Source organism: Artibeus jamaicensis, unplaced genomic scaffold, assembly GCF_021234435.1.
Source record: "Artibeus jamaicensis isolate MK-2021 breed Jamaican fruit bat unplaced genomic scaffold, CSHL_Jam_final contig_585, whole genome shotgun sequence".
Lineage (NCBI taxonomy): Eukaryota > Metazoa > Chordata > Mammalia > Chiroptera > Phyllostomidae > Artibeus > Artibeus jamaicensis.
Window position 1 is genome coordinate 10,131,771 of NW_026521894.1, and position 21,134 is coordinate 10,152,904.

Genomic DNA, 21,134 nt, shown 5'->3' on the forward strand with positions numbered 1-21,134 from the left:
GCTTTTGACAATATCATTATAATGTGTCTCTGTGTGGCCCTTCTGGGTTAAACCTATTTGTAATCCTTTGGGTCACATGACTGTGGACGTCCATTTCTCTCCCCAGGTTTGGGAAGTCTTCAGTCATTATTGCTTTAACAATACTCTCTGTCCCTTCTCCTTTCTCTCCCTTATTCTGGCATTCTTGCAATGCATGTATTGTTCTTTCGATGGTGTCTTATGACTCCATAGTCTGTGTTCACTCTTTATTTTCCTTTGAGCTCCTCCTTTTATAGTACACTGATTCTTTCTTCTGATTGATTGAGTCTGATATTTAAGCTCTCCAATGAATTCCTCAGGCCAGTCATTGATTGCTATTTTCAACTTTAAAATTTCTGGGTATTTTTAAATGGCTTTTACTTCTTTGTTGAACTTCTCATTTTGGTCTTCATTTCATTTAATTGTGTGTGTTTCCTTGTAGTTCAGTAAATTTCTGTAAGAGGACTATTCCAAAGTCTTTGTACAGTTCATAAATCTCTATTTCTTGAAGGTTAGTTATTGGAGCTTTATTACTTTCCTTTGATGGTGTCACGTTAGCTCATCTCTCTGCTCCAGTGCTCTTGTAAGTGGAGTTGTAGTTGAGGCTATGAAGTTTTCCAGGTATTCTGGTTAGGCGTCATCTTTGGTAGTCCTGCAGGCTGTATTCAGCCCTAAGCGGGCCTTCGTACTTGCTTCCCAAGCCTGGGTGGGTGTGTGTAACAGACTTCACAGCTGATGTGTCTTTCTGGCTAGGAACCTGAATGGGATAAAACTGTGCACCAACCTCCCTGGCCTAATGGGTTCACCAGCTGGGCTTTGCAGATGGGTGGAGTCATTGGCTGGGTGATCTGCCTAAGTGCTGCTGGGCTCATCAGTTTCCCAGATCCTCTGGCCAGGTTACTTGATGGGGTGGGACTGTGGACTGCACTTAGGACTTTAGAACAGGACTAAAATTAACTTCCCTGACCAGGTGGGCAGTATAACTATGTCCTAAGCCAAGTAAGGCTTGTTGTTTGGGGTCTCAAATCAGGCAGCACTGTGCCATCAAGTTCCCTGGCTAGATGGGATCACTATCTTATGTTCAGATTTTTAAGAAACTGTCAAATAATTTTCACTAGCAATGTAGGAGAGATTTAGTATCTCTACATATTTTAAGCATTCGATGTTATCACTATTTTTATATTAACCATTTTAATAGATGGGTAGTGGTAGATATTTCACTGTGGTCTTAATTTTGCATTCCTATAATGAGTAATGATATTGAACATCGTGTCACATGCATATTTGCCATCTGTATATATTCACTGATGAAATATTTCTTCATGTCTTTTGCCCCTTTTTAAGTGGATTATTTTGTGTGTGTGTGCTTTTTGCTGGTGAGATTTTTTTTTAATTACTGATTTTTAGGGAGAATGAGACAGAAAGATAGACAGAGACAGAGAGATACATTGATGTGAGAAACATCAATCAGTTGCTTCCCAATACACACCCCAACCCGGGACTGTACGTGCAACCTTTTCGTGTATGGGATGGCGTTCCAACCAACTGAGCCGCCCAGCCAGGCTTTTTTTTCCTGGTGAGTTTTGAGAGTTTTTTATATGTTCCAGATATCAATCCTTTATTAGATTTCATTGCAAATAGTTTCTTCAGCCCATAGCTTGTCTTTTCATCCTCTTAACGAGCCCTTCGTAGAGGGACAGTTCTTAGTTTTGATAAAATTCAGTTTATCACCTTTTTGCCTCTCTATCATGGATTGTGCTTTTAATGTCATATCTAATAACTGATTGACTAATCCCTGGTTACAAAGATTGTCTCCTATATTTTCTTTTAAAAACTTTATAGTTTTACCTTTAAATCTATGATTCATTTTGAATCTAATTTTTTTTTAACCTGTGGACATCCATTTGCTTCACCATTATTTGTTAAATGTGTATTTTCACTGACTTGCCCTTTGGAGCTTTGGTCAAAAATCAGTTGGCTCTGCTGGGACTATACCCTAAGAACCCTGAAACACCAATCCAGAAGAACCTATGCACCCCAATGTTCATAGCAGCATTATTTACAGTAGCCAAGTGTTGGGAGCAGTGTAAGTGCCCATCAGTAAATGAGTGGATCAAAAAACTGTGGTACAGCCCTGGCTGGTGTAGCTTAGTGGATTGAGCATGGGCCTGTGAAGCACACGATCAAGGTTGGATTCCCAGTCAGGGTACATGCCTGGGTTGCAGGCCAGTGCCCAGCAGGGGACTCACGAGAGGCAACCATACATTGATATTTCTCTCCTTCTCTCCTTCACTTCTTCTCTAGAGATGATAAATAAATAAAATTAAAAAAAAAACTGTGGTACATTTACACAATGGAATACTACACAGCAGAAACAAAGAAGGAACTCCTACTCTTTGTGACAGCAGGAATGGAACTGGAGATAATTATGTTAAGTGAAATAAGCCAGGTGATGAAAGACAAATGCCATATGATCTCACCATTAACAGGAATCTAATCAGTAAAACAAACAAGTGAGCAAAATAGAACAAAAGACATTGAAATTAAGAACAAACCGACAGTAACCAGAGGGTGGATGGGTGGGGATAATAGGGCGAAAGCGGGAAGGGTTGTGAAGGAACGTATAAAGGACACATGGACAAAGCCAAAGGGGGTAGAATCAAGGGGGAGGTGGGGATGGCTGCGGGGGGAGTGAAGGGGGAGATGAAAAAAATAATCAGTTGGCTTAACTTGAGTGGGGCTACTCCTTAGTGATATATTCTGTTTCACTGATCTGTGTGATCCACCAATATCTCTGTAGTCTTGATTACTTTAGCTGTATTAGTCTTGAAATTAGGTAGACTGATTCTTTCCACATTACTATTCTTTTTCAAAATTATGTTATTTCAAAACTAAAAGCTATTCTAGTTTCTGCGTTATTCCATGTAAGTTTTAGAATAATCTTACCTATCTCTACAAAAAATCTTCCTGGCATTTTGATTCAAATTGTGTTAAACCTGTATACTGTTATGGAGAGAATCAACATCTTTACTATGTTGATTTTTCTAATTCATGAACATGACCCATCTCTCCATTTCTTTAGGTTTTTTTGATATTTTTGTAGTTTTCAGTGCATTTTGTAGTTTTCAATGTGCAGGACAGGTACACGTTTTGTTAGATTTACACATAAGTATTTCTCTCCTTTTTAACTATTATGAATGCTATTACATTTGAAATTTTGGTTTCCATATGTTCATGGCTTTGGTTTGAACAGGAATTGGTAGATTTACTGCAGACACCTATAGAAAACAATTAATTTTTGTATGTTAGTTTTGTGTCCCATGGAATTGCTGAACCAGATTACTAATTTTATGAATTTTTTTGTCATCAGTAAATAGACACTTTGTTCTTCCTTTCCAGTGTATATACCTTTTTATAGCAGAAATTTTTTCTTGGAGTATTGACTAGAACGTCTATTGCTGTGATGAATAGCAGTGGTGAGAGTAGACACCCTAGCCATTTTCCTCATCTTAGAGCAAAAGCATTCAATCTCCTGCCATTCAGTATAAGGTTAGCTATAGGTTTTTTATAGATGTCCTTCACCAAGTGGGGGGAGTTCTTCTCTGTTCCTTGTTTGCCAAGAGGTTTTTTTTTCATGAATAGGTGTTGAAGTTTTCAGTGCTTTTACAGTGATGCACCACATAATGACATTACAGTCAACAATGACCACATATGTGACAGTGTACACCATGTAACCTAGATGCGTGGTAGGCTACACCATCCAGGTTTATGTAAGTATACACTATGATGTTTGCACAATGACAAAATCACCTAGTGACTTGCTTCTCCAAATGTATCATTGTTAAGTGGTGTATGACTGTACTGTGTCAGTTGATACTATCATGTAATTTTTCTTTTATAACTTGCTTCAGTGGTGGGTAACATTGATTGATATTCAGATATTGAACCACACTTACATTCCTGGATAAAGCTTCTTGGTCATAGTATATAATTCCTTTTATATATTTCTGATTTTTTGCTGATTTTTAAAAACAATTTAAAATCTGTATTTGTAAGGAATATTATTCTGTAGTTTGGAGGATTTTATTGTACTGTCTCTCTTTGGGTACCACAATAATACTGACTTGATGAAATTTGTCGGGAAATATTTCCTTCTGTACTCTGGGAGAAATTATTTAGGTTCAGTATTAATTCTTCTTTAAACTTGATGAATTTAACTTCCTTTGCAGTTACAGGGCTGTTCAAATTTTGTATTTCATTTTGATTGAGTTGTAATGTGTGTTTTTTTAGGAATTAGTCTGTTTCACCTGTACTATCAAATTATTATGTGTAGAATTGTTTACTACACATACTAAATTCAAATTGATTTTTCCTTACAAATAAGGTATTTCTGGCTGCTTGCAAAATTTTTGTATGGTCTTTAGTTTTTAGAAGTTTAACTGTAATGTTTCTTGGCATAGATTTCTTTAGATTTATCTTGTTTGGGCTTTACTCATGTTCACAAATCTGTAGGCTTATGTCTTTTGCCAAATTTCAGACATTTTCAGTCATTATTTCTTCAACTCCTTTTTTAGTCCCACTCTCTTTTTCCTGTCCTTGATGGCATAGGTTTCGGGTTTTTTATTATAGTCCCACATGTTCTTCAAGTTGTTCATTTGTTTTTTAATCTGATTTTCCTCTTTTCAGTCTGTTTTTTCATTGTGCTACACAAGGTTCAGATTGTGTCGTTTCTATTGTTTTCTCTTCAAGCTCGTTGTTGCTATCTTTTTTGTCCCCTCTGTTATGTTTGGCTATTATATTTGTTCTAAAATTTTCATTTGGTTCTTCTTTGGATCTTTTCTTCCTTTTCTAAGACTTTCTATTTTTTCATTTGCTTCATATTTATAATTTATTGAAGCATTTCTGTGGTGACTGTTTTAAAATTCTTAGTAGATAATTCTAACATCTGTGTCATCTCAGTGTTGGTATTTCTTGACTGTTTTTCTCATTCAATTTGATATATTGCTGGTTCTTGGAATATTATCTTGTAAGACTCTGAAACTTAGTTAAATTTTGCATTTTGGCAGGTCTTTTCTGACACTGCTCTATTAAATTAAAGTCATCACTTAATTACTTCCAGGTTGGGGTGGAAGTCCAGATTCTGTACCTCACCTATGCTGACATCTAGGATACGAGGGTCTCCTTTTTACTGCTGGATAGAATTGGGAATTCAGGCTTCCCTCTCTGCATCCTCTGATACCACTCTGGCTGGGAGAGGGAGGAGCACCTTGTTGCTGTTCTTGATGTGGTTTCCACTGATACCATGTGAGGTTGGCTTGTTGCTACTGAGTGAGAGTGAAATTCTTGACTCTGCACTAGGCCTTTCACTTGACCCCAGCAAGGAGAGGGAGGAATCCCATATTAGTGCTAGCTGGCTGTGGAGGCAACTACTTCACAAGGTTCCCCTGGTGCCACAGACACACATGAATGAATAAGAATATGGCCGAGAGATGATGAGACCTGTTTGGTGGTGAGGAGGCGTGGGCTGTGGCCAGATTCTCTGGGGAGAAAGAGGCCTTGAGCACCCTCTTCCATAGCCTTTTATTGGGTTGTAACACACAGGAATACAGGGCAGCAAGGATCAAACAGTAGATAACATTTCAAAGAGGTCTGAGGGCTTACTATGAGTCAGTGTCTGTCAGGAAGAGAGTTGCAGAAACTTTGGGAGACATACTCATTTCCTCTTGGACCTTTATCCTATGAATGAAAGCACTCTTAGCAGAGCAGATTTCACAGGTTTATCAGCAAGTCTTTGTGGTGCCGGATTTTTCCCCAGGACACCCTCTAGCAAGGCAAGGAGCTGCAACTCTCCCCAGCAGGTATTTAGGCTTAAGGGGATTAGAGCCAGGAAGTGCTTCTCCCAGAGAACATGGGGACTCCGGCTTTGTCAAAACCAGGGGGCGAGAGTCCATTGCTCTCTGTTGCAGCCCCCTAAGTCCTTCCATGAAGGCCTCCCAAGTGATCAAGTCTGGCTTAGGTTGCCCCCCGCTGTGAGGGGTCTTACCTGTCATTGACTTCTGACCAAGCTCTGGGGGCAGGGAGAGGAACTGAGGCAGCGTTTGCTACCAGAGACAGGCTTTGTCTCCTGCGGCTGGCATTCCGGAGGTCATCTCTCACCCTTAGCCACAAGGGGTAGAGATACAATTCCTAAAATCAGGCAGAGCGGTCTGTAACAGCTGGGAGTAGAAGTGCAGGCTCTCCATGTCCACATGGCCTTGACTTATGGTGAGGGGGGGAGGTGATTGATGGACATTGTTATCACTCTGCAGAGATTAATGGCCTGGCTCTCCATTCAGCCCCCTCTGACATTACTCGTTACTCCAGCGGAAAATTGGAGGAGAGTTTAGTGAGGCACCTTGTTACACCCTGGACTTCTGTGCTCTCTATTCTACTTATGCTGACTTGGGTGGGTAGAGACCAAGTCTCCCATCCAATTTTACGATTCTCTTGTAACAAAAACCCAGGCTCAGTTGCCTACTCAAATGAAAGCCAAACCTGTGAGGCAGGTGCAGTTAAAAAGGAGAGGTTTTATTCAAATTGCCAGCAATTCAAGAAGATGGGAGACTTGTGTCATCAGAAAAACCCATCTTAAAATTTTCGTGCAGGTGGAGGTTTTTATAAGGATTTAGAGGTAAAGCAGAACAAAGAGATGGGGGAGGGGAATGTGCTGCTTCTCCTGAGAAGGGGGAGCATGGGAACGGGAGGGGCTTCCTCCCCACATTCCAGTGCAGTCTGTCTTCAAACAGGAATTGGTAGATTTCCTGCGGACACCTATGGATTTTCACAGCTGGCGCTGAGCAGTTATTTCTCCCCTGGAGTCGACTTCTCTAAGCTGTAAAAAAAGGTCTAGATGAGGGGTAAAAACACAGGTTTTTAGTAATACCATCTAAGAAAATAGATGGTTGGCTGCGGCCTTGAGGAAATGTATTTTAATTAAAATTTACTGTTAAATTATGGTTGCACTCTGAGGCAGACCATGGAGACGAGGCCCTTCTTTGCAGTAACAGATTGATGCTCCAGCCTATTGCTAGACTTGAGAAATAGATCAGGAGTGACACCTGGTTCAGAACTACCCCCAAGCCTCTCATTATCACTCTCCCTCCATTTCACCCACGCTCATTCTTAATGTCTCCCTGTTTACAGCCACTCAGACCAATGCTCACAAAATCATTGCAAGTAACTTATTTTCCCAATAATCCTGCCAATTACATCCAAATATACATGCACACACACTCACACTTGCAATCAGACATCCCTATTCTTAATATAAATAGTGCATCAGCTATCCAGTGGAGCTTGCTGTATACATTCTATACAATGTAGCAGGTACTAGCAGCATGTATTAGTTGGGAGTTCCCAGAGAAACAAACCAATCAGAGGGCTGGCTGGCTGAATAGGTGGACTGATAGATTGATTTACTATAAAAGGTTGGCTTATGTGTTTATGGAAACTAAGAAGCCCCCAAATCTGCAGTCAGCAAGCTGGAAAACCTGGGATAGCCGATAGTAAAGTTGTAGTTCAAGTCTTAGTTCAGAGTAGGAGAAACCTGATGTCCCACTCAAAGTCAGCCAGGCAGAGAGAAAGAATTATTTCTTACTCAGCCTTTTGTTTTCTTCAGGCCTTCAGTGGATTAGATGAGTCCCACTCACATTAGGGATTGCAGTCTGCTTTGCTCAGTCTACTGGTTCAAATGGTAATCTCATCCACAAACACCCTCAGAGACACACCTACAAATAATGTTTAGCCAAATACAGGATGGGGCACAGTAGGTTATAGTTTGAGTATTCTTTGAGTAGTCATGAGTATTCTTATATTATTATAAACCTACTTTCACCCCATTCTGTATATGGATACCCTGTGGCCCAGTGAAGTTTACACATAAAAGTAACCATGACACTATATATGGCTATTAATTACTTAACTATTTAATTTTAAGTAATTTAAATTTGAATACCTATACCTGACTCAGGGTTACTATACACAGCAGTAGATTGTCTCAGTCCTAGAATGTAGCTTTGATTGGTGCTTTAGAACCATTGAGACTACTTCTCCAGTGTTTGGTTTCCACCTAGGCTTGAAACAGCCCCTTTGGGTGAACCAAGCCTCCATGAAAGAAGTCCAGATATCATGAGACTGCCATGTATGAGGAGGTATGAGCTAGCCACATGGACAAAGTGCAGGGGGGGAGAGAGAGAGTCTCATCTGCTCTAGCAGTCTCATTTGAACCATCAGAAATGTGAGTGAAGAATTCACAGTGGGCCTCTAACCCGGTCAGTCCCTCAGGTGACTTCAGTGAGAGCTGCCCCCTGACTCTGACCCCAAGCAAGAAGCGTCAGCTAATCTCCCAGAACCATAGGAGATTTTAAATTGTTGTCTTAAACTACCAAGTGTTAGGGATGATTTGCAAAGCAATAGATAACCAACACAGAACTATGCTAAGGAATCAAGAATCTCTATTTCTCTGGCTCCTCTAGTTCCTAGTCTTCTTTTTCATTCTGTTTTTCACTTTCTTGCTGTACTGTTGTAATTACTGTTTCTTTCTGCTTTCAAATGGGCCGGAGTGGACCAATGCTTACCTTTTTCTTTCTTAGTAAAATCCATAAATAGTTAATACAATTTAATGTGGATTTTTCCCAATCAGTTGTCTTTTAGAAGTCTAACCCTAAAAGGTATATATCTGTGGCTCAGAATCAACATTTTAACATCTACTTTGCTACCAGAAGAAAATGAATGGGCAGGGAGAAGGATGTGTTGGGTATACACCCAAATGATGGTCACTGTATAAATAATAGCTCTCACATGTAACTGGGCTAGTCACGTAGTAAGGTCCTATATAAGGTATTTATACAACTTAAAATTGTGCTGCTTAACACATTTATATAGCCTTGAATTTTATCCCTTAATAGTATACATTTTATTCCAATGAGCACAATATTTATAAAAGTTCAAAAGGAATTATTTTTAAATGTCATGAAAACACAGGTTTAGAACAGGGTTTGCTATTTGAGATTGTTCCTAGTGAGCATTTTTTGTAATTGATAACAAAGGCAAATTTGATTTGAAAGTTTTATTAGGACTCTACTTCAGTGATTTGTTTTCTTCATTTCAGTTCTAAGAAGAGATAGAAATTGGCTATGGATAATTCATATGATTTCAATCAGCACATCTCATGTAATGGAATTTCATCTGAGAAGATTAACGACTTTCTTGTGTCAGAAGATCATGGACAGAAAATCTTAAGTGTACTGCAGAATTTTAGAGAACAAAATGTCTTTTATGATTTCAAAATAATTGTGAAAGATGAAATAATCCCATGTCATCGTTGCGTGTTAGCAGCATGCAGTGACTTTTTCAGGTACTTTACCTTGTTTATGCCTCAAATTTTATGATACAGATTATTGTATTTTAAAACTCAATTTTTCACCCACAGGAGCATTTAACAGTAAGTTTTAATTTTCAAAAACAGCTAATTAGAACCTAGCTTAACTAACGATTTTTGAGTATGAAAATTTAGTACTATCTTTTGTAAAGCTTAGGTCTTTGCAGGCCAGCACTTCCAAAAGTTCTATAGAACATTAGTCCCTTAAAAATGATCAGGGGAAAACTGTTTTGATCTGGGCTCAGTTTCACTTTGGGGCATTCTGCACTGTGTCTTTTAGAAAAAGAAGAAAGGAGAGATTCATCCAAAATGGAAGCAAAACTGAAAGACTATGAGGAGTCTGAGAGGAAAACACCTTCAGGGTCATGTATTACAGCCCTGGGTTATCCGGAGGAGAGGCACTCCTACCCAGAAGGTTTCAGATTTGTCGTCTAAGGCCAAGTTGCTCCTATAGTAGGGAAAAGTACTGCCAGAAGCATTTCTGGAGAGCACCCAACTTGTTCTAATTTTAGGCAACCTACTGAATATAAGCTGTTTCCGCAGGTAGATCATTTTATAAGGAGTGTCCTAGCCATGAGACACTGTAACAACCCACTGTTTCGACATTAGGTGTTTGAGTCTGCAAGGTTAAGGGTAGACACATGGCCCTGAGAGACTTCTTGGTCAGACATACTTGGATGTCTGGTGACATCCTGGGTTCAGCCCTGTTAGTAACACTGCAATGAAGTTAAGCCCTCACTACAGTAATTCTGCATTATGTTCCATTTTGGAAGTAATTTTTATTTGAAGTAAGCAGGGTTTAAATCTCTAATAAGCAAACTTACTTTAAAAAAAACAAGATTTAAGATAAAAACACAATTTTTATTAGCTGTTTGCCTAGCTATATGTTTTCATTTTTTCTCATTTCTTGTCTCAGAGCACTTAAGTTATTCTTCTTCACATTGACTGCAGCCCCGATGGTTTTTATGCTCTCTCTCAGGGTCCACGAGTCTCTCCCCCTCTGCTCTGATCCAGTTTCTCTTCCAAGTGATTCTTTTCTACTCCCTTATCCTCATGTCGCCCCTTTATCAGAGGGAGCTGTATAGTAAATGGTTAAGTACTTGGCCTCCCAATACACAGGCTCTAAATCTAAATCCCAGTTCTACCGTTCACTAGATATGTGACTTCGATATGATACACTTATCGTTTAGTTTTATGAAGTCTCATTCCCTTTTTCCTGAAGGGCTGTATGAAATGTGCCCTTTTAGATGTGTATCTATTTACTGGGAGGATTTCCCCACACAGATGCGGCAGACACAGCTGGTACTGCACTGTATTCCATCTTTCACAGGTCTCACTACTGCCAAAGTGAAAATTAATTTGAAAGAGACTTTAAATACTAAGCCCAGAAGCATTACATATCTAAGTAATTTTAATGATCACCTGCAGGGTTGATACTAATTAACTCACAAATAAATAAATTCAGCCATTAGAGAGATTTTACCCTGATTTTTAGAATAATATAAAAGAACGTCAAATCAATATACAAAATTTGAATCTTTTTATAACCTCGTTTGGATTAGTTGCTATATCTCTGATATAATATATATATTTTGCAATGTGGGAATTACGTAATACATATATTTAATGGAAAAATAGTATATATAACTATTCTGGACATTAAACCAGTTTTTAGAATGCTTTGAAATATATTTTAAATCAACTTGTTAGAGAAAATTTTTTAAGTTAATATTGAAAATTAATCATGTCATAGAATATTTCTGTTTACTTCCTTTTCTATGTTCTTCATTTTTGCAGGGCTATGTTTGAAGTAAACATGAAAGAAAGAGATGGTGGAAGTGTTACCATTACTAATTTGTCCTCTAAAGCAGTAAAAGCATTTCTTGACTATGCCTATACTGGAAAAACAAAGATAACAGATGACAATGTGGAAATGTTCTTCCAGTTGTCATCATTTCTTCAAGTTTCCTTCCTATCCAAAGCTTGCAGTGACTTTTTAATAAAAAGTATTAATATTGTCAATTGTTTACAGTTATTATCTATGTCAGATAGCTATGGCTCTACCCGCCTATTTAATCATGCATTATACTTTGTACAGCATCACTTTTCCTTATTATTTAAGTCCAGTGATTTCTTAGAGGTGAATTTCGGAATACTACAGAAGTGTCTGGAATCCGATGAATTAGATGTCCCTGAAGAAGAAACTGTACTGAAAGTTGTCCTTAATTGGACTAAATATAACTTAGAATCAAGGCAAAAGCATCTACCTTATTTGATTAAAAAAGTAAGATTACATCAGTTACCTGAGGAGGCACTTCAAGACTGTCTGCTCAGTGAAGAGTGTTTACTCAAGAGCACAGACTGTTTTGACATAATCTTGGATGCAATTAAATGTGTGCAAGGTTCTGGTGGACTTTTCCCTGATGCCCGACCATCCACAACGGAAAAGTACATATTTGTTCACAAAACTGAGGAAAATGGAGAAAATCAATATACATTTTGCTATAATATTAAAACTGATTCGTGGAAGATATTGCCACAGTCACATCTGATTGATTTGCCAGGATCTAGTCTGTCGAGTTATGGAGAAAAAATGTTCCTGACAGGTGGTTGCAAAGGGTCGTGTTGTAGAACAGTTCGGCTTCACATTGCGGAGTCATATCATGATGCCACTGATCAAACCTGGTGCTACTGTCCAGTCAAAAATGATTTCTTCCTCGTATCAACTATGAAAACACCCAGAACCATGCATACATCAGTTATGGCTCTTAACAGGTTATTTGTCATAGGTGGCAAGACTACAGGATCTCAGGACATTAAAAGTCTCTTAGATGTTGAATCTTACAACCCTCTTTCCAAAGAATGGATGTCTGTGAGCCCCTTACCCAGGGGCATATACTACCCCGAAGCAAGTGCATGCCAAAATGTAATTTATGTTCTTGGATCAGAGGTAGAGATTACAGATGCCTTTAACCCATCACTTGATTGCTTTTTCAAATACAATGCTACAACTGATCAGTGGTCTGAATTAGTCGCAGAGTTTGGGCAGTTTTTTCATGCAACATTAATTAAAGCTGTCCCAGTAAACTGCACACTCTATATATGTGATCTTTCCACGTATAAGGTTTACAGTTTTTGTCCAGATACTTGTGTCTGGAAGGGTGAAGGATCTTTTGAATGTGCAGGTTTCAATGCAGGTGCAGTTGGAATTGAAGATAAAATTTATATATTAGGTGGTGATTACGCACCAGATGAAATCACAGATGAAGTGCAGGTCTACCACAGCAGCAGGTCTGAGTGGGAGGAAGTCTCACCAATGCCAAGAGCCTTAACTGAATTCTACTGCCAGGTGATTCAGTTTAATAAATACAGGGATCCATGGTTTTCCAATCATTTCTAAAAGTAGTGTGTGCTTAGACATTGTAAAACTATTCTGGTTCCAGAAACCAACAGTAAATGTGTTAACATTAATAGTTGGTAAAAAGGTCTTTACAGCTTAATAAATTAAAATTGTATATTCTATTAGAAAATTACTACGAATGTACATCATATAAGAATAAGCAGCTCCCAGAAACTTAAAATACAAAACACATTGTACCAAAAATTGTACTGAATATAATCCACAATACTTAGTAGTTTCATTTGTAAATGAAACTTTTAGACTTTAATGTTTTAATTTTTAAAGTACTTCATCCAAGAAAGACTAGTAAAAATAAAAGAAAGTTCACAGATTAGTACCATGTGGATTCGAGAAATCTCTTCAGGTAGTAAGAATGAATTATGTACACTCTATTATTAGATAAAGTGAAAAATAAACTACAAAGACGGGAGAATCCTACCTTGTTGCTATAGGTATAAGAGTTGAATTCTTATTCTTTCTGACCATAGTCAGCTTCTTTTAAATCTTTTTCTTTCACTCTTTTTTGTTCACAATTTTTTCTAAAATGCAGTGTGGTTCCTCAGCCCTCTAAACTGCACACTAAACATGGTTTAACTTTTTCTATGATTCAGCTTTTATTTAATGATTCAACTGTTCATCAAGAGCATAATGTACCATGAAAAATTTCACAATGCCATCAGCAGTCACTGAAATGCTTTTTAAAATTGCTGTGTCCTCAGTTTAGTAGGCTTCAATTTCTAGTGGTATCATATCTCTCTCAGTTTCTGGCTCAAGTTAAATAAATTAACATTCTTGATTTAATTATTAGTTTTATATTCCACTCACCTGAGTTTATCTTAACATGTAACCCATTTGAGTGGAGTTCTTAGATTCTTGGATGGAAATGCTAACATACTTTTCCTGTATTGCCAGGTCCCAAAGTAATTGAGAATATAGAAAATCTGACCTTTGGATAAATGGATCATTTTCACTGAATTTCTTAAACCATTAGATGTGCAAATTTGTGCTGTAATTAGGGATCTTTCAACATTTAAATTAGTCCCATATCAGTTTTCTGTGATGATACATACCAACTGTAAAACACTATGTTGGTTTGTCACTTTAGTGATTTATTCACAGTGAACGATTTTCCAAATTTAAAACAAATGACTGGACTTTTGGTATTAATAATAGTATTCACGACCTACTTCTGTTTAGATGTTCAATCACTTTTAACCCAAACAGTATTCTCAGCTAGGATTATTCTGTTTTGCAACAGGATATGTTTCTTTAATCATTTTAAAAGATACAAGCATTTTAGGTTTTAATACCTACTGTTTACAGCTCAGGTAATGTGCAGATTGGACTTCTTTGGAATCAAATGTAGTTCCTTACACTCTGTAGTACATGTACATATGCTTTAGAAATATGTTCCAAAATGGAAATATACCTAAATGAAGGTTCTTTTACTGTATAAATGTATGCAATCATAAGTTTCAAATATATTTTTCAATCTAGAACAGGCTATTAGATTAGACTACCTTATCATGTAATCTCGAAATCAGGGAGTGTCTTCAGTCAGATGGCAGTTGCATGAAAGCACTTCTGTAGCACTGGTCTTCCTCCCTCTTGACCTTATTTGGTTCCGTGTGTGTGTATGTGTGTCTCTCTCTCAAAGCAAATTTAAGTCCATAACATTGGGTGAGCTATACACGTGAATTTTCTGAACTGTTAAGTATTATAAAGTATGTTTAAAGTATACTGTTTTAATCACTGATTCTAGGAATTGTTAATCTCTTCTAGAAAGGAGAAACTAATGCATGGGTCTCTGACATTCGCGCTTCAGTAATCTATTCTCAGTACCCCCAGGAGGAACTATTTTTCCTGTGTGTTTGGTTAGGGAAGAGGGAATAATATTCTTTTATCATTGGGCTGTTCCTTACGTTTTTTTTTTTTCTTTAAAGCCTGATTCCCTTTCATTATCACCCATCATCCACTGCTGCAGTGCAAGAGACAAAATGATTATGCTCGGTATCCGTATTGTTTTCAGTCCTGTGGAAAAATTCCATTTAACATTTCTAATCCTTTGTCATTTGTCCATCCACTACATTTGGACTATACATGCAAAGAAAATTTCTAATGCAATATCTCCTAAAACTGAAAGTAGGTACATGGCATTATTAAAGATGAAGAAGATTAAATTCAGCATTTTTATAAAATAGATTCAAAGTTAATGGGCATTTCTAGAGTGATCTTTAAACTTGAGTTAAAATGCCAAGCGCCTTTTGTTCTGTTGCTTGTGAGACTGCATATATGAAGATTATTCAAGTAATCGAAATTACTTCATTTCCATAACAGTCAACTCTAGGGATGGACAGAGGTCTTTATCACAGATAAAGCATGACCTCATCCTGCAATATAATTCTGTTTTTCCCAGACACCAAGAAGAGCAATTGAATATGTGTTCAGTGTACCAAGCTCAAGTTATACCATCTGGGAGTCAGAGTCAAGCATAAAGGAAGGCATTTGTTTGCATTTCGAGATTCGGAAATAATGTAATGGTTAAATATATGGTTGAATATGTTACTTTTAGGTCATCATTCTCAGTTTAATTGGGATATCTTTATATTTAGAATGGAATTTGTAAAGCTTCGAGATGTCTTCCAATAGACAGCTCTAAAGGGCAGGCTAAAAACAAAGGCTGGAATTGTGGAATTTGTAGGGAAGCAGATTTCCGTTCAACTTAGGAAACAACTTGACTCCACTTTGTAAAGCCATATTTAAAGTAAGACGGACGATCAAAAACTGGCACGGGGCAGATGGTTAGTCCAATAAATTCCTTCACAGGAATGCACAACCAAAGATTTCTGTATTCCATTTACACATTTTTATCTTAATAGTTTTCTTACATCAGACTAATTGCTTCCTCCAATTCAGCATTTTTGTAACTTGATTTCAATGATTCTGCATACTCAAGATTTCAGTAGGGCTTGAGCCTTAAAACTACATAATTTCAGGAGCATTCTTATGGCAGGAAATTTGTTGTTTGTCTTAATTACTCAGGAAAAAGTCTGTAAATGGTGCTGACATTTATGGTAAACTGCTAGTAAGGATTTTTCCTTCTGTCTACCGTAGGTGCACATTTATTTTACAGTAATTAGAAATGGAAAGACCAGTACCTAAACCTTTGTTCTAAATTGTTATAGCTACAAGTGTAGCTATATAACTAAATGTAGTGATTTTAGTTAAAGATCACATGATTTGAAAGAATATCTAAAAAATCTAGATGCATTTATAAATAATTGATGACTCTGATGCTTAATAATTTCTAAATAGGGGATTTAATCAGAGGGTGACACTATTGTACACATTAAAAGATAACTTCCAAATCATATTGAAACTTGGAAAGAACCTTGGAATCTAATACAGCTTTCAACCTGGTATAGAAAGCCCCTCCAAATTGTGAAACATCCTTGAATGATGATTTTTTTTCAATCTATAATTCGGTGCTTTCAAGGGTAAAGAGCTCACTACCTTCATTTTTGAGCAGTTCTCTCAGAAAGTTCTTCCTAACACTAAAAGCAGTTCTGCCTCCTGAATTAATTTCTAGCGCCTGGTCCTAGGTGGTTGTTTCCACAAGGGTTTGAAAAAGTAGCATGTGTTCCACATATCTGATATCAAAGCCTCGTTTGTTTGTTTTTTTTTCTTGCTTAAATGCTTAGCACTTTAGAACCTGCCACAATGGCCAGAGTTACATGATTCTCCTTGTATAAGGGCCTCTATTCTAGCTTATCGCCCTTTGGTGGGTTGCACCTGACCAGCGTGGCAGGACTTGATAACTCATGCACCTCATTCCCTTAACCAGCTGTCTAGCTCCTATCAATCCAGTTTGAGCTGGAGCCTTGTGTTCTCTGTCTCTCCTTCTACCCTCTGTCAGTATAATCACAAGCACATTTTGGGGGGAGAGGAATTCTAAAGCCAAATATTAATGTCTTTCAATCATTTGTCATTGGGTATGCTTTTCAGAATTTTATTTTATTTTTATTTTTTGTGTTGTTCAAATACAGTTGTCTGCATTTTCCCCCTGCCCCACCCATGCTCACCTCCCACCCTTGACCCTACCCCTTTTGGCTTTGTCCATGTGTCCTTTATACATGTTCCTTGATGGACCTTCCCCTATTTTCCTCTATTATCCCTCTCCCCCACCCTTCTGGTTACTGTTTTGTTCTTTATTTCAATGTCTTGAGTTATATTTTGCTCACTTGTTTGTTTTGTTGATTAGGTTAAAAAAAATTAAAAATAGAAGACCCCCCCCCCTGAAGTATACAAAAAATAGAAACCACAGCACTCACATCCATGATGGTAACTTGAGGACAGTTTGCTTACAAATCAAAAAAGACCAAGCTTATGGTAATAATCTAAGTTGGGAGATTCTGTGCTGTTAGCTGGTTGAATAGAGTATGATACTTTCCATAAAATAATGCCATTGTTTAAAAAAACCTTAATGGGTCATGAAGCTTTGTGCATTTCTGTAACTTTGACCACATTCTCAACCTTAACTGTCTAACTAACTCAACAAATTATGAATTTGGTTCCAAGGGTAACAAGGCTACTGGAATAACAAGATTGGTACAATTCTCTGAATATCACATTATTGTATAAATTTCTTTGCATGTCTGTCTTCCTCATTTAGTTGTAGATGCTTTGGAATAGGGACATATATTCATCATTTCTGTACCTAGAAATTAGCACAGTGCCTAAATATAATAAGGCATCCAATAAATGGATATTGAGCCAATATGTGAAGCATAATATATTTATTGTTACTAAAAGGATTTGCTATACTTGTGCACTTTGCAACTTATTTTCACCTACAAAGGAAACTGGATTTACATGAGTATTTTATGTTTTAGAATTGTGTGACATTGTACTTTATTAACGTATATGTTAATTTTTTTGTAATATATGTTTCTCATTTCAAGTCTAGGAAATTGGATTAGTTCATTTATACAGCTTCCCTTTCTGTTAGCATATGGAAGAGTTGATAATGAAGCATTTTATATTTGAGAGTGAGACTGCATTACGCAGTGCACTGTCGCCTTCGGAGAACACACAGAGCTGGTTGTACGGCTGTATAGTGCATGCATAGTTGGGTCTTGCAAGTGAAATTACAGATTTGAGCTCATTTATCCACCTAGTGAATTTTATTTCTAGTATCTAATTATCTGTGTCCTTTCAAAGGCAATAGTAGATAAGACAAGTGCAAATTTCATTAGCAGACCATTACTCCTATAGAGCATGGTAGTTTCAGTGACCTTTATTCCCTTTGGTGGATAGTGCTCAAATCTACTTACATTGCACACACGAGTATTTTGCTTCATTTTCCTGTTAGTGGAATGTGGTCTTTTGCCATATGGTTATGAAAAATAAAATCAGTCTTTTATAGGTCTCTGTTAACCAGATTAACATAAAATAAAAAACTTCAATCTGTAATAAAATATTTCAGTTCTATAAAATATTTATTAATTTATTAAAATGTATCTCAGAAAAGAATGTATTCTCTTTGTATTTGTTACTATTAAAAATAAAAGAGGTAGATAGCATGGCTGGCGTAGCTCAGTGGATTGAGTGTGGGTTGCAAACCAAAGGGTCAGCAGTTTGATTCCCAGTCAGGGCACATGCCTGGTTTGCAGGCCAGGTCCCCAGTGGGGGCCACATGAAAGGCAACCACACATGGATGTTTCTCTCCTCTTTCTCCCTCCCTTCCCCTCTCTAAAAAAAAGGTAAATAAATGAAAATAAATTTGAAAACAGGTAGCTAAAGGTGTATGCTAAACTAAGGCTCTTACTTTCTTGACATCCTCCTCCTCAGATGCTCTGCATGGCTCTAGTGAGCCTCAGAATTACTGAGTTTTCAATGGTTGAAAATGGCTTCTGTAGCGATGATGACATGTCCTGTAACCCTTAGACTTCAAGGAGTCATAAATCAGGGGTCCCCTCTCTCAGTCAACATTTTAATAGTCGCAGGCACCCAGTGAAGCTTTCTTCTTGAGTCGTTCAGCAGAGTGGTCAATAATCTCAATCTGATTCTTCCACACTTGAAGTTCTTTCTCTCCCTGAAATCTGAGCCTGCCCGAATTTGCCCCTTTCTCCCCACTACAGGAGAAAAAAGGGGAAGCCCCTCTTTTTTAAATTTAACCCCCATATTAAAATAATTTGCAAAGACCATATAATTAGTTTGTCTCCTTTCCAAATCACTAAGATTTACTTAATATTGTGCTGCAGGCTCTTATGCATTTGCAAAAAAGTTTGCAAATGGTTTTGTAAAAAACTATTTGTAGCAATTGGCCAATATACATACTTCAATTGATTTATGTATATTTTCTAGAGAAGGTAATCCTTAAAAAGTACTACTCTTGCCTAGCTGATGTAGCTCAGTGGATTGAGCACAGGCTGCAAACCAAAGGGTCACCAGGTTGATTACCAGTCAGGGCACATGCCTGGGTTGCAGGCCAGGTCCCCAGTGGGCCCATGTGAGAAGCAAGCACACATTGATGTTTCTCTTCCTCTCTTCCTCTCTATAAATAAAATCTTTTTTAAAAGTAGTACTCTTTTTACTGTGAATATAGTTTCAAAATCATGTTTATGAAATGTTTCGAGACTTTCGAAACTACAAAATGTTGACTTTTTCAGCAATGCAGCACTAAATCTACCCAATGAATATCGATTGATTAAAATCACATATTGTACTTTTAAATGCCTTTGTAAAATCTGTTTCCAGAAAAGAGTTTCTCTGCACTTACCGAATTTTGTAACTTTAAAGACTTCTATAGGCTTAATAAAACTAATGAAATCTGTGGGACCAAGCTTAAAATGGAACATAGGCAACAATACAAAACAGACCCATCCTAGTATTTATAGTGTTAGACTTCCCTGCATCTGATAAATATTTTTGCATTTTAAGTTCAGGGTTCATTGAACTTGATTTTGCTCTAGGGGTAATTAGTGAATCTTCCATGGGAATTTCATTACCTACCCTGACCAAAATGTATGTGATAAAATGAGTTTAAATTGTTTAATCAAGGAAAGCCTTCCCCTTTAGGCTTTTCAGATTTAAAAATCCAATTAACTCTAATGTTTTTCTTCTAGAAATTAACCACTCTTATGAAACAGTAATTGGAATTCAAACTATTTATAGTTTTTTAAAACAACCTTTTAGCAGATCAATACATTTTTGTTGTTTTTACAAATAGTATTTACCTTCTAATCTATTCCTGCAGGAATGAATATTGCCACAGTATTCTTTCATTTAAATATAGTACACATTTCTCTTACAAGCCAAAATTAATATACCCTCTTGTTTCTAAGAATTTTTATAAAGAAAATTATTCAATAGTTTAAAGCATCTACATTTCTTCTATTGATATGTGAAATGCTGAAATTCTAACTAATACTTTTTGTAATTTCATGTCTACCACAATATAGCATCAGGTAGTGTCCCTCAAACTTGCTTCAAAAAATAATCATCTGTGGTGTCTGTTAAAAATCCCAAATCTAGGACCTCATTCTTAGAAACTTCGATTTAGTTAATTCTAGATTCCTGTCCTGGGAACTCATATTTTTAAAAGCACTGCAGATAACTTATGGGTGAACAAGTTAGGAAGTATCCTAAGATAAGTGTTAAGAACCCAGTTCTGAAGTCAGACAGGCGTGGGCGTGAATCTTAGTTCTACCGCAGAGAGTAGTTTAAAAGCTGTGTAAGCTTGGGCAAGTTACATAAACAATCTGTGCTCCAGTTTCTTTACTGGTAAAATTGGAACAGTAGTTGTACATTCCATAAAGTCTTATTGTGAAAATTAAATGAAATAATGCGTGTGATGTGCTTGGCACAGTACGGGGCAATGGAAAATGTTCAGTAAATGTCTATATCCTTCCTCCCTTTTTTCTTGTTTTATTTCAGCAGAAGTTGTCTTCTCCTAGCTCTCCAACATGCTACCAACCACAGTCTTACATTCTACAATTAGAGATAAAAGTTTAGATCTGAAAAGTACCCAATTTTATCTTGACAGAGGGAATGAATGGGACAAAGTAAAACTTTGCCTAATACTCAGTTTAGTTTTGACTTGGCCCTGGAGATTCCCTCTAGGCTCAACCATGAGTTTCTCAGTTATTCATTCAGCAACGACTTCTTAAGCTCCTCCTGTGTGTCATTGCTATAATCTAGGATTGAGGGTATAATAGCAAGAACATCGGATGTTTTCCATGTTCTCCTTCCACTCACCGAGTGTCTGGCTGCTTCTGTGAGTCTCTCCAGATTTGA

General features: G+C 37.3%; 1 protein-coding gene across 1 annotated transcript in view; it reads left to right on the forward strand.

Annotated features, from left to right (window-relative positions):
• The window catches only part of KBTBD3 (kelch repeat and BTB domain containing 3), a 30,912-nt gene extending 12,556 nt beyond the window's left edge, over positions 1-18,356 (forward strand). The window contains exons 2-3 of the mRNA XM_037161641.2: positions 9,167-9,412; positions 11,234-18,356. Of these exons, the coding sequence (XP_037017536.2) occupies positions 9,192-9,412; positions 11,234-12,836 (1,824 nt within the window). The 5' untranslated portion in view covers positions 9,167-9,191 and the 3' untranslated portion in view covers positions 12,837-18,356. The remainder of the gene's footprint in view (positions 1-9,166; positions 9,413-11,233) is intronic.
• Positions 18,357-21,134: the final 2,778 nt, after the last annotated feature.